This window comes from Poromitra crassiceps (assembly GCF_964638095.1).
Source record: "Poromitra crassiceps genome assembly, chromosome: 9".
Lineage (NCBI taxonomy): Eukaryota > Metazoa > Chordata > Actinopteri > Beryciformes > Melamphaidae > Poromitra > Poromitra crassiceps.
In genome coordinates, this window is record NC_139630.1 from 29524907 (window position 1) to 29539211 (window position 14305).

General features: G+C 45.5%; 1 protein-coding gene across 1 annotated transcript in view; it reads left to right on the forward strand.

The window, feature by feature from the left end:
* Positions 1-14305, forward strand: part of tbc1d32 (TBC1 domain family, member 32) — a gene marked incomplete at its 5' end in the record, with an annotated part of 133210 nt that overhangs the window by 57825 nt on the left and 61080 nt on the right. Inside the window, one exon of the mRNA XM_083642929.1 lies at positions 11968-12090. Within this exon, the coding sequence (XP_083499055.1) occupies positions 11968-12090 (123 nt within the window). The remainder of the gene's footprint in view (positions 1-11967; positions 12091-14305) is intronic.

The window sequence follows — 14305 nt, forward strand, 5'->3', positions numbered from 1 at the left end:
TGTGCTACTAAATTTTATTTTGTGCTACTGATTATTATTATTATTATCTTACTAGCACCGGTGGTACTGCACTTACTTACTTAGGCCTTTAGCTCCGCTGGGGAACATAGGCCATTGACAAACTCCTTCCATCTAACTCAGTTTGGCACCATTTATTAGGCGGTACTGTAGCACCTAATAAAGTAAGCGCATAGCCCTGATCTTGACTCCCTCTGCCTTTGTCTGTCACTCAGCCCACTCCCATTCCCATCTAGCAGCCAGGGAAAGGAACTATTCATTTACCACCCAGAGTGATGCACTGACTGACAGCCTTTATCGTTACACTCACACACTCTACGACTCTCTCCACGCTATCCCTGTACTGGGTCCTGAAGATGGATTACTGTGGTACTCAATCATTGGCACATTCATTTTGAGACATTAGCATAATTGCTGTAAACAAACTAGGTCATTGCAGAGAAGAGTGTACCAAGCCCCAAACTTCGGTTCTGAAAAAATTAAGCCAACGCGGAAGTCCCCAAAACTGCAGTTCCTCAAACGGCCACTTGAGGCTGGCACCAAAAGGGAGTCATTCCCCATTCACCCGCATGTTAAAATGCCCGACTTTACAGCAGAAATAAACATGTTTACACAAAGTTTACAGCCCCGGTACAAAAGAAAGAAAAAAAAAACGGCTTTGGTCGGATTTGTATAGAAGTTAATGGGGAAATGACCCGACTTCTCACTTGAGTTATGACCTCAGTAAACAATTTCCTAATGAGTTTATGGTCTCAATCGCTAGTTTCAAGTCTTCTTTAATACAGCATGATGTTTATTTAGTAAATTATGATCCCATTTAGAGCAAAATAGATGATAAAGCAGACTATGTTTTGGGGCGTGATTGACAGCGCTTGGCAATCACGGACCAATAGCAGGCGGCACTGCAGCTCTTCTCATCCAAATATGGCGACGACAGCCAAGATGGCGACGGCCGCAAGGCAAAATTCAAATCTGGAATCCAGAAACCAGTGGGTGACGTCACGGTGGTGACGTCCATCTTTTTATACAGTCTCAGTCTACTGAGTCAGCCTGACGCTCAATGCTGGGTTTGTCAAAAAGGGATAAAAGTCCAAAAGTCACATTAAGCACACTCCCTCGCATTGATAGCAGGATTTCAACATACTGTATGTCAGCATAGCCCAAAGTCCCTCAGTACAATGGAAAACTATTTTTGAGAAGGCCTGACTTCAATGATTTTCTTTCTGCTGAACGTGGACAATTTGCACAATTGAATATACTCAATATACAGCCCGACTGAATCTGAATTAGACATCAAGGAAGAATGAATAGATTTAACACCACACAAAAAATGAGTGAGAGAGCTTATGTACATGCTTGTGAAGCTCAGGAACACCAATAAACTACAGCAATTTGAATAATTTTGAACTATAGGTGGTTTTTGATGGTTGGCCATATCTCTGCTCTTACTGTATCCTCATCATTGTATCTTCTCTTATTTTTGGTCACTGTAGCACGTGTCAACTATACGTGATAGATGTCATAATCTGAGCTATATAATAATTGAGCACACACAGAAGGTTCTACTCAATTTTCAACTTCATCTCATCCGATCATTCCAATACACCAATTATAGAGCTGAACAGGCACGTGACTTTTCGTGACGTAATTTGTAAGTAAGTTCCGCGTCCATTTTCTCCATAGACATTTCGATAAATCCAAATATAACAAGTTTTAAGGCTCGAACCAAGCCAAAAAGTTTTCCAGAGAATCTTGAGTGACCATAGAACAAAACCATTAAGTGAGAATAAAAAATAACAAGCCCTCGTTCCCCCGGCAAATGACGTCACGGAAAGTCACGTGCCTGTTGAGCTCTATCCTCACGGCGACGTTGCGTTTAGGAAAGCCTGTCTGTCGTATGATGTCACTCATTTAGTGCCATTTTATCCCCATGTCTCGTTTCTCGTACCATTTAAGTGGTAAGCGAGAGTGGTGTGAAAATGGTATGCAAATGCTGCTTTGTTTCATGTATCTGGTTTGTATTTTCGCAGTCCCGGGTTTCACGCAGGCGCAGAACATGCGTGCTAGTTGACGGTTGGCTGTAGTCTTTGCAGTGTTTTCAAGTGGACCTTTTTGACCTCACACAGGCGAGGAGGGCGCCTTCGTTGCCGGTAGTTCTTTAATGTCTCGGTCTCGGAAAATCACGGCCGACCCCTCCCCACCCCGGCCACAAACTCTCTTGGTAAATGGTAAAATGGACTGCATTTATATAGCGCTTTTATCCAAAGCGCCTACATTCACCCATTCACACACCGAAGGTGGCAAGCTGCCACGCAGGGTGCTGGCACAGCCATCGGGAGCAATTTGGGGTTCAGTGTCTTGCTCAAGGACACGTTGACATGCGGACTGGAGGAGCCGGGGATCGAACCTCCAACCTTCCGATTGGTGGACGACCTGCTCTAACTCCTGAGCCACAGCCGCCCCCACAGCCGTCTCTCTTGGCAGGAGACTGAGGTCTGTTAAGACCAAAACCTATAGCATCACAAGAACAGCTTCTTCCCAACTGCCTCATCAACAAGGCCTAACCCTAACCCCACGATTAGGGACTCTGACACCCCCTGGACCCAATATCCCCTAAAGCACAGCCGGCTCAACAACAGGCCAGAATCCCCCCACTGACATGGACCTATCACCCCCCCCCCCCCCCCCCCCCCATCTTGTATTTTTGTGTGATTGTCCTTCTGTATTGTTTTTGTCTTCCGACTATTGATGTGACCGCTACGCTGCATACTTACTTACACTAAGTCAAATTCTATGTAATCTGATTACCTACTGTGGCAATACAAGTCAATCTGAATGTGGGGTTGGTGTGTCTTGGCCTTCATGCTGGATCTGAATGTGGGGTTGGTGTGTCTTGGCCTTCATGCTGGACACGTTGGGGTCAGGGCCCTGTAATCCTCTTCCCACATCAAAAGAAACGTCTCGACCGCCTTTGTTTGGACCTGCGTTCTTCATCCCCACCTAATAAAAGACGGCAGCCTTCTCTGTTTCAAAGCGAGAGGAGGTCACAAGGCCTGACAGACTGAGAGCCTCGTGCTGTGCTACTGTCACCATGAGTGAGCCGTGTTGTCAGTCAGACAGGAAGGAGACCACGCAACTAACTGGCCACCACATCAGGGGAGTGAAGCAGCTGTTTAAAAAGGAGAGATGTCCTTCACGAAAGATAAAGGCTGTTGCACACCAAGAGCGATGCGAATATACGTCACGAAATTGCGATGCAAATTTTGACCCACCTGTCAATCAATCACAGCAACAGATGTGTACACGTCGGAAGCGAATTTCTGAAAAATCGTCCTTGGTCCGGAAAAAACAAACACCTCAATAACGCTCAGCGGGAACTTCGCCATTGGTATGCACTGTTGCATTGACTGATTCTCCAATTCTATATACGTATGATATCAGCAGTGATTTTATGTCAGACACTGATGATGAACATAGACATTGTGACATCATCAGTGATGTCATGAATCGTTCCCTGCAGAGGCTATAAGAGTAGGACCAGTGGTAAATCTCCAGTCTCAAGACATTCAAGCCAAACTGGAGAAGTACCGCACTGCTTCATTTGATGCCAGAGTCCACAAATGCGAACCAGACCAAGAACTGCTGGTCCAACTAAATGGTAAATGGACTGCATTTATATAGCGCTTTTATCCAAAGCGCTTTAGAATGTGCCTACATTCACCCATTCACACACCGAAGGCGGCAAGCTGCACACAGGGTGCTGGAACAGCCATCGGGAGCAATTGGGGTTCAGTGTCTTGCCCAAGGACACTTCGACATGTGGACTGGAGGAGCTGGGGATCGAACCACTGACCTTCTGGTTGGTGGACGACCCGCTCTACATGTACCTCCTGAGCCACAGCCGCCCCCAACTACATGGACTATCACTGCTGACAAAAAGCCCTGGACTCCAAGGGAGTGGACACCGCCCACTGCAACTGGTACAAGAAAGAGGCTCTACAAGTCACTCTGCCCCATGTCTGGTTTCAGAAATCAGATGACCAGAGAAAGCAGGGAACATTCCCCAGGAAAGATCCAAGACTGCTGTCTCCAAAGCTGTTGGTCTCCATTGATCTATGTTTGTATCAGTGGTCGCAGCCCTGCAGGCTCCTCCACTACCATACCTACTACCACTACTACCTTACCCTCCTACCTTACCACTCCTACATTACCCTCCTACCTTACACTACTACCTTACCACTACTACCTTACACTACTACTGCTCTGAATCACCGTTCGATGACTTATTCTGTATTAATGTCTCCAGCAAGTTTATGGGGGGGGGGGAGGTATAAGTAGGACAACTTGGGCAACTCGAGAATTTGACAACCGATTCTATACGTGATGTTATCAGTGAGTCATGTCATCAGTGATGATATCAGTGATGACACTCCAGCAGTTGTGATGTCATCAGTGAGTGATGTCATCAGTGATGTCGTCACACACACACCCTGGTCGAGCTGCCCGAGTGACATCACTCTTGACATTCGAAATGTCTAGTGCAGAGGTGCCCAACCAGTCGATCACGGTCTACTGGTCGACCGCGGACTGACCCCAGGTCGATCGCGTCAAAAATCGATTATGGAAAAAAAATCAAATCAAATATAATGGAAGTACATGCAGTTGTTTATTTTAATTATGGATCGTAATACAATGCAATTCCAAATGCACTTTTATTTTAAAAGTAGCCACACAGTGAGAAAAAAGGAAGTGAGAAAAAATAAATCATGTAGGCCTATTGGGGGAAAAAAGCAACGATTTAAGATGCATCGAGATGCATCGATAATCGTAATCGAATCGAATCGAATCGTAGCCCTCTGAATCGTAATCGAATCGAATCGTGAGGCCAGTGAAGATTCACAGCCCTAATGTCAAGTGGTTGTGGGACAACGAGAAAGTGTTGTGAGGTTAGTTACTGCAGGCTGGAAACGATGTGTGTGCGTTTGCGATGTTGAAACTGGACTGGTAGATCTCGGGAGGCTGGCTACTTGAAAAGTAGATCTTGGGTCAAAAAAGGTTGGGCACCCCTGGTCTAGTGTTTATTTATTAGCTTATTATCATAAAACATAATATCCAGCAATTAATACCATTCCATGAACAGTATCCCATGAGCTCTCAAAATAATCCAATTAAAAATAATGATGCACTCGTACCTCATGTTTTGCCATGTTCCAAATGCCAAACGTCAAACTCTTTGTGGCAAAATCATTGATTAAGTCCTGTTTGTACTTCAATTTGGCCATGAACCCTCTCGCACTACAGTTCTCATTTTGTTTCTTTGTTGGATCCTTGACTTTAGAAAATGTTGAGCCATCTTATCACTTTATTACTCGCTTGCAATACTAAAGAGAGTGGGCACAGCAACTCTGTTGCTTAGCAGACCAAACCATTAAACCAAAGCATTAAAAAATATCCCAGTATTCTCTCTAAATGACAAAGATGTTTCATAAAATATTCCACCAGTTAATGGACCATTAGAAGGCCGTCGTGGGCCCAAGGTCCAAGATGACAGTAATGTAAACGTGGCGAGACGAAGGTCTCGATAACTTTTTCGAGGTCAGGATATAAGGATACAAATCTTGTAAATATATTATTAAAATACCACATGAACCGGGTCTCAAAGAGGGTCGGTGACGTATCAGACTGAAAACAGATATGGCCTGAGATGAAAGAGAGTTGAGAGGCGGGCCATACAGTAGCGTGTCGATGATTTGATAGTTCTGTGGACTGGAGTTGGCGTTGGCCAATCCTGCCGTGTTCCGCCCCCAAATCGAGCGTGTTCTGGCGCTACACGAGTGGGCTCTGCAGAGAACTGAGGAACCAGCTGCCTCCACGCGTACTGCTGTTTGAAAGCTGAGGCAAATGTGCTTCTTGAGCTTGGAATGTCCGAGGGTCCGGGGTAAGACCCGCAGATGTTAACATTATTCCTGGAATGCGAGTTTAACGAACCAGTTACATGTCCTATGCATTCTGCATTAAATGAAGACATTACTGTTTGTTTTATTTTGTATGTTATTGGCCAAGTATATTAACATTCATGGGCTTAGAAAAGTCTGTCCATGTAGGCACTAGGCAGCCATCTTGCCTGCAGAATTTTCTCCTCAAAATGAAGATTGATTGACAGGTGCCATGTCGTGATATGATTGGTTGAAATGGGGAAGAAATTTGATAGTTATTTGTTACCTCACCATATTGTAGATTACAGTTATGAATGAAATCCTGCAAAATAAACTTTTGATGTGAAAAAGTGTGAAAAACTAATGAGTAAACTAAATGTGCTGTCATTACGATCCATAGAAACATGTCATTCCTCGAGTCTCCTCTAGTCTACTGAAGGCTGCTTGATGAGAACACAGTGTGTGCTGTCATTATGATCCATGGTGGCGAGAGATCTCTGTGACTTAACGACAGCGAAAGGCCTTGTCTCCTGACAACTCCAGTGTACACACTCTCATTTTCCCCCTCTGGCATCTTTTTTCTTCAACCTCTTGTCCTTAAGCCTTACCCCCCCCCTCTCTCTCTCTCTCTCACTCTCACTCTCTCTCTCTCTCTCTCTCTCACTCTCTCTCACACTCTCTCTCTCTCTCCCTCCCTCTCTCTCTCTCTCTCTCTCTCTCTCTCTCCCTGCAGTATGGCCCCTAAGGAATGGCCCCAATCCATCATGTTGATGCGTTGATGATTTATTATGTTATTATCCACAACATTAATGCACAAATCTCTCCTCCTCTAATTCTCTCCCCTTGTCCTTGCTCTCTTGTTCTCGTCTCTCTCTCCCTGTCATCTCTCTTCTCATGCAAACCACTGGTCTCTCTCTCTTCTTATGCAAACCACTGGTCTCTCTAGTCGTGTTTCCATTACCCTCAGAAATGCGCAAAATCTAAATATCGCAATAGAAACTGGGTAATGGAAACACGTAAATTTCGAAAAACCTCCCAAATATCGCAAAAAGTTTTTGCGCTCTCATGAGGTGGTTTTTCAGACGTGTCGATATAGCAGTTTATCGCAAAAGTGTAATGGAAACAGATTTTTCGCATTTGCATGTCATGTGATGTGACCCATCTTCTTTGGAAAAGGAGCGGAAAATGAAAGGAAAATGAGGGAGAAAGGGTCCGATAAACCGTGGCAAAACCTCCGCAGCAAGTGGAAAACTTTGAAGCAACGCTACCTAGCAGAAAGACGAGTGTTGTGCAAAAGCGGAGCTGGGGAAAATAGATCATGTTTAATGACAGAAATCGGCAGGCTGCCTGTCTGTGTGCGCGCAGTTGTAGGCTACCTTTTTTCCTCTGCCTCTCGCGCTCACTGCATTCACTGTAGCCAGCAACATGTTGACACTCATTTTCTTTTGAATTGATAATCAGGCTTGTTTATATGCGTTGTAACTTCATGTTGTGATTTGCATTGACCATTGGTTGGATTTGAGCATGCAGGGGACGGGATATGGGGCAGATCCCCGTGCGTAATCACTGTGGCAGCTGCTGCAACGGGGAATTGCGTTCAGGTGTGTGCGCCGTCACTCAAACTCAACTTCAATGGAAACGCCTACAAGTCGCAATTGTACATTGTCGAAGTTGTAGAAATATCGCAATTATTTTGCGAAAAACTGTAATGGAAACACAGCTTCTCTCTCTCTCCCTGTCAGCTCTCTTCTCATGCAAACCACTGGTCTCTCTCTCTCTCTTCTCATGCAAACCACTGGTCTCTCTCTCTCTCCCTGTCAGCTCTCTTCTCATGCAAACCACTGGTCTCTCTCTCTCTTTTCATGCAAACCACTGGTCTCTCTCTCTCTCTTTTCATGCAAACCACTGGTCTCTCTCTCTCTCCCTGTCAGCTCTCTTCTCATGCAAACCACTGGTCTCTCTCTCTCTCCCTGTCAGCTCTCTTTTCATGCAAACCACTGGTCTCTCTCTCTCTTTTCATGCAAACCACTGGTCTCTCTCTCTCTCTTTTCATGCAAACCACTGGTCTCTCTCTCTCTCCCTGTCAGCTCTCTTCTCATGCAAACCACTGGTCTCTCTCTCTCTCCCTGTCAGCTCTCTTTTCATGCAAACCACTGGTCTCTCTCTCTCTCTTTTCATGCAAACCACTGGTCTCTCTCTCTCTCTTCTCATGCAAACCACTGGTCTCTCTCTCTCCCTGTCAGCTCTCTTCTCATGCAAACCACTGGTCTCTCTCTCTCTCCCTGTCAGCTCTCTTTTCATGCAAACCACTGGTCTCTCTCTCTCTCTCTTCTCATGCAAACCACTGGTCTCTCTCTCTCTCTCTTCTCATGCAAACCACTGGTCTCTCTCTCTCCCTGTCAGCTCTCTTTTCATGCAAACCACTGGTCTCTCTCTCTCTCTCTTCTCATGCAAACCACTGGTCTCTCTCTCTCCCTGTCAGCTCTCTTTTCATGCAAACCACTGGTCTCTCTCTCTCCCTGTCAGCTCTCTTATCATGCAAACCACTGGTCTCTCTCTCTCTCCCTGTCAGCTCTCTTCTCATGCAGACCAATGGTCTCTCTCTCTCTCTTTTCATGCAAACCACTGGTCTCTCTCTCTCTCCCTGTCAGCTCTCTTCTCATGCAAACCACTGGTCTCTCTCTCTCTCTTTTCATGCAAACCACTGGTCTCTCTCTCTCTCCCTGTCAGCTCTCTTCTCATGCAGACCAATGGTCTCTCTCTCTCTCTTTTCATGCAAACCAATGGTCTCTCTCTCTCTCTTTTCATGCAAACCACTGGTCTCTCTCTCTCCCTGTCAGCTCTCTTCTCATGCAGACCAATGGTCTCTCTCTCTCTCTTTTCATGCAAACCACTGGTCTCTCTCTCTTTTCATGCAAACCACTGGTCTCTCTCTCTCCCTGTCAGCTCTCTTTTCATGCAGACTAATGGTCTCTCTCTCTCTCTTTTCATGCAAACCAATGGTCTCTCTCTCTCTCTTTTCATGCAAACCACTGGTCTCTCTCTCTCCCTGTCAGCTCTCTTCTCATGTAAACCACTGGTCTCTCTCTCTCTCTTATCATGCAAACCACTGGTCTCTCTCTCTCTCCCTGTCAGCTCTCTTCTCATGCAAACCACTGGTCTCTCTCTCTCCCTGTCAGCTATCTTCTCATGCAAACCACTGGTCTCTCTCTCTCCCTGTCAGCTCTTCTTCTAGCTAGCAGGATGAGAGAGACCAGTGATCTGCATGAGAAGAGAGCTGACAGGGAGAGAGAGAGACCAGTGGTTTGCATGAGAAGAGAGAGAGAGGGACAAGGGGACAGAGTTAGAGAAGAGGGAGAGAATGATGTGCATAATAAAGGTAATACATCATGAAAGTATCAACATGATGGGTGGGGGCCATTACTAAAATAATAGCCATCATCATCATCATCATCATCATCATCATGTATCTGATGGTAATTATGAGTCATTAGCTAATGTTTACTCATTATTTAGTCGTTAATAAGTATATAGAGGTGTATGTGTGTCAGGGTGGGAATTTTGTCATTTTAGGGGCAAGGCCATTTGGCCTTCGACCAATGGGAGGGGGCCACTGCGTCCATGGCCTATGTGAAATTCCTACCCTTGTGTGTGTGTGTGTGTGTGTGTGTGTGTGTATTTTTAAAGCACTTTTATACCAAGGTTATAGAAGTACTATAGAGCGATAGTTCTCAACCACACTGTCACACGAGTGCCCCCGAGTGGGCCGCAAAATATTTTCAAGTTGAAAATAGTCTGTGTTTGACAAGCACAGCGTGCTTCTGGTGTTGGCGGGAACTAACTAGACATCCAGAAGAATCCAGCCATGTTATGCTAGCTCTAGCTCACTGGGAAGCAGGGCTAAAATGGCTCTAAAGTCAGCAACGTTTTTGACAAAGGTAAACGGGTATTTCAATCGTGTACCTTGACTTCTCACATCACAATATCTGAATGAAAATGGGCTCATTAGAACCGCAAGAGTCATAGCGCATTACAGCCATGTCTGATGCTCAATGACCAGCTATGTTTGAATATCACCACGCAGCTGACACTGACAGTGGCATAACACACATACAGCCCAGTTTATTTTTTTCTCCTTTTTGTTGTAAGCATAACTAGCTTAGTTAGCTAGCTTGCACTCGGGTACTCACCACGCGATGAGATAATAATCCATAGTTACATGAAATGTAGTTTTCGTAGTAAATCCCCACACCAAGTTACTTCCTTGTTTGCCTGTACACAGCGCTTCACATGCGCTGCACATGCGCCTGGCTGCCATGTTTAGAAAGTAGTTCCGGCTATCTATTTACCTTAAAAATAGAGTTTCTTGGCATTTTGGATTAATATTTCATCTCTTGGTGAGTACCCGAGTCACAGCATGTACTGTAGGAGCTTTTTGGCGCTGTTAGAAATGTGTGTTTTTGGTGACTTTGATTTTTCGTTTCCCCCAATACTAACTAACTGGATGACTGTTAGCTCACTGTATTCACCTTATGTTCAGACCTTACAGTGGGCCAAATTCTTCCGGGTCCGTCTAACACTTCCGGCGGTCACGGCGCCAAATATGAAAGAACGTCATGAAGAAGAGAGTTGTTTTTGTAGCGGACAGCGCAGGGTGTAAAACAAAAACGTAGCCTACTACTTTGAGCTCGGTACACAGCAAGCAAGCAGAGTATCCACTGTTAGCCAGGTCAGATAACGTTATCGTCGACAATGACGAGCACTTTCTTGTAAAACATACCTGGACTCCAACAAAGAAAGCTTCAGATAGTTGTCTCTCCTCCGAGGCAGCTCGAGCCACTTAGGTCAATAAGACGTAACGTAATTCCCTGGAATGCGAGAATTAACGAGCCAGTTACATGGCATTGCATTCTTAGACATTGCCGTTTGCTTTTATTTGGTATGTTACATACAATTGGCTAAAGTATTAGTTAATTCAGAGTTAGATTATATTGGAGCAGCCAGCCATTTTTTTTTCTTCTTTTTTTTGCCGGAAGTCGTAGGACGGCCACAGAACCGGGTCAAATGGGCGTGGCTACATAAGGTGAATACTGTAGAGAGAATGACGGTAAAGGTATTGTGTATTGTGAGAGAGAGCAGAGTCCACAAAAGACATCTTAGAAGAGAGCCATAGATCATTATGGAACAGAGTCGATAATGATCAACAACCAATTAATAAGCAATCAATCAATAATTTTGCTCTCACATTATCTTAGTTATGTACTGTATGGGCGATATGGCCAATGGGTGAAACTCCCACAAAGTTGGTGTATCCCTTTAAGTATCGCCTGGCTCAGGTGAAACCCTTTGATTTCCGGGAAAAGTTTTTTCGGGGCTAATAAATTAGGTGGTATCGGATCAATGGATATAGACTAAAATACTCGTCAATACCCGATCCAGCATTTGAGGCAGTATCGGAGGCATTTCCTATACTGGTATCGGAACAACTCTAGTTCTATGTATGTTTCTTTGGTGTATCCTATTAGTTCCAAAGTTCCGTCCTCCTTTATCTTATCATTTGTTACAGCGTATTCCCCATTCCCACACAAAGCCCACCTTGCTTGGTCACAGGTCCAGTTCTACGAGGGTGCAAGAGCATGCATTGCACCCCCCAGTTTCATATTTTTGCACCCTCTGTTGAAATGTGTCTCCATGGCTGATATTACTGTCTTTCAGGGCCTGTAGCGGCCTCACTTTTAAAGCAAAAGTCATATGAATCTAGGAGACCTAAGGCATCTATTTGTATCAACCATGTCATGCTAGCTTGTCGGGAAGGGGGCTCCAAACCCTCCAAAGTTAGGCTACATTTTATTGAATGCTCTTGCGCTAAAGTCCAAGTTTTTCTCTGTCTTTGTGTGTGCGTGCGCGTGCGTATGTGTGTGTATGTTTGTGTGTGTGTGTGTGTGTGTGTGTGTGTGTGTGTGTGCGCATGCGCGTGCGTATGTGTGTGTATGTTTGCGTGTGTGTGTTGCAGACTGCTCAGTGTGCTGTGCTGTAACCTGGACTCCTTTCTGCTGCTGGAGAGTCAGTACAGCATCTGCTCCATGCTGCTGCAGAGTCAGAGGGAGAACGCCACCGAGTCGGCCAGCGGGGACGGGTACGTACCGTCATAGAGGAGTCAACCCACTGTAACACAGCTCACCCTGTTCTTTTAGGCTGACAGGCCAATGAGAGACGGGTATGTAACATCAGGGAGGAGTCAACCCACTGTAACACAGCTTACCCTGTTCTTTTAGGCTGACAGGCCAATGAGAGACGGGTATGTAACATCAGGGAGGAGTCAACCCACTGTAACACAGCTCACCTGTTCTTTTAGGCTTACAGGCCAATGAGAGACGGGTACGTAACTTCAGGGAGGAGTCAACCCACTGTAACACAGCTCACCTGTTCTTTTAGGCTTACAGGCCAATGAGAGACGGGTATGTAACATCAGGGAGGAGTCAACCCACTGTAACACAGCTTACCCTGTTCTTTTAGGCTGACAGGCCAATGAGAGACGGGTATGTAACATCAGGGAGGAGTCAACCCACTGTAACACAGCTCACCTGTTCTTTTAGGCTTACAGGCCAATGAGAGACGGGTACGTAACTTCAGGGAGGAGTCAACCCACTGTAACACAGCTCACCTGTTCTTTTAGGCTTACAGGCCAATGAGAGACGGGTATGTAACATCAGGGAGGAGTCACTGTAACACAGCTTACCCTTTTCTTTTAGGCTTACAGACCAATGAGACGGGTACGTACCGTCATAGAGGAGTCAACCCACTGTAACACAGCTTACCCTGTTCTTTTAGGCTTACAGGCCAATGAGAGACGGGTATGTAACATCAGGGAGGAGTCACTGTAACACAGCTTACCCTGTTTTTTTAGGCTTACAGGCCAATGAGAGACGGGTATGTAACATCAGGGAGGAGTCACTGTAACACAGCTTACCCTGTTCTTTTAGGCTTACAGACCAATGAGACGGGTACGTAACATCAGGAAGGAGTCACTGTAACACAGCTTACCCTGTTCTTTTAGGCTTACAGACCAATGAGACGGGTACGTAACGTCATAGAGGAGTCAACCCACTGTAACACAGCTCACCTGTTCTTTTAGGCTTACAGGCCAATGAGAGACGGGTACGTAACTTCAGGGAGGAGTCAACCCACTGTAACACAGCTCACCTGTTCTTTTAGGCTTACAGGCCAATGAGAGACGGGTATGTAACATCATAGAGGAGTCAACCCACTGTAACACAGCTCACCTGTTCTTTTAGGCTTACAGGCCAATGAGAGACGGGTACGTAACTTCAGGGAGGAGTCAACCCACTGTAACACAGCTCACCTGTTCTTTTAGGCTTACAGGCCAATGAGAGACGGGTACGTAACTTCAGGGAGGAGTCAACCCACTGTAACACAGCTCACCTGTTCTTTTAGGCTTACAGGCCAATGAGAGACGGGTATGTAACATCATAGAGGAGTCAACCCACTGTAACACAGCTCACCTGTTCTTTTAGGCTTACAGGCCAATGAGAGACGGGTACGTAACTTCAGGGAGGAGTCAACCCACTGTAACACAGCTCACCTGTTCTTTTAGGCTTACAGGCCAATGAGAGACGGGTACGTAACTTCAGGGAGGAGTCAACCCACTGTAACACAGCTCACCTGTTCTTTTAGGCTGACAGGCCAATGAGAGACGGGTATGTAATGTTAGGGAGGAGTCAACCCACTGTAACACAGCTCACCCTGTTCTTTTAGGCTGACTTACATCTTAATGATAAGAGGTTCACGGAGGTGGGGGCTGGAGTCAGGTTCATGTCACAATTGTAATTATTGGAGACTTGACTTGTATGAGGAGAAGACTTGAGACTTGGCTCGACTTGTATTTTGATGACTTGAAAAGTCAGCAAAAGTTTTGTGTTTGTTTGTCCATGCATCATCCTGTTATGACATGGCACTTTTAGATTGAATCAAACCAGTCCAGGATGAGGAATTGTTTGTTTGTTTCCCTCGTCACAAATACAATTAAACCAAAGCGGAAATGAAGCAAAAAGGTCACTTCCAAAAGAGTGCCTCTCCCTGTGCCTGTGCCTGTGTGTGTGTGTGTGTGTGTGTGTGTGTGTGTGTGTGTGTGTGTGTGTGTGTGTGTGTGTGTGTGTGTGTGTCTCTCTCTCTCTCTCTCTCTCTCTCTCTCTCTCTCTCTCTCTCTCTCTCTCTCTCTCTCTCTCTCTCTCTCTCTGGCTCTGAGATGTGGAGTCTGAGTGCTGGCTCGAGTTAGAAGGATGACTGGCTTTCTGATTACTTTTTCTCTCCCTTCCCTTTCATTCTTCCCC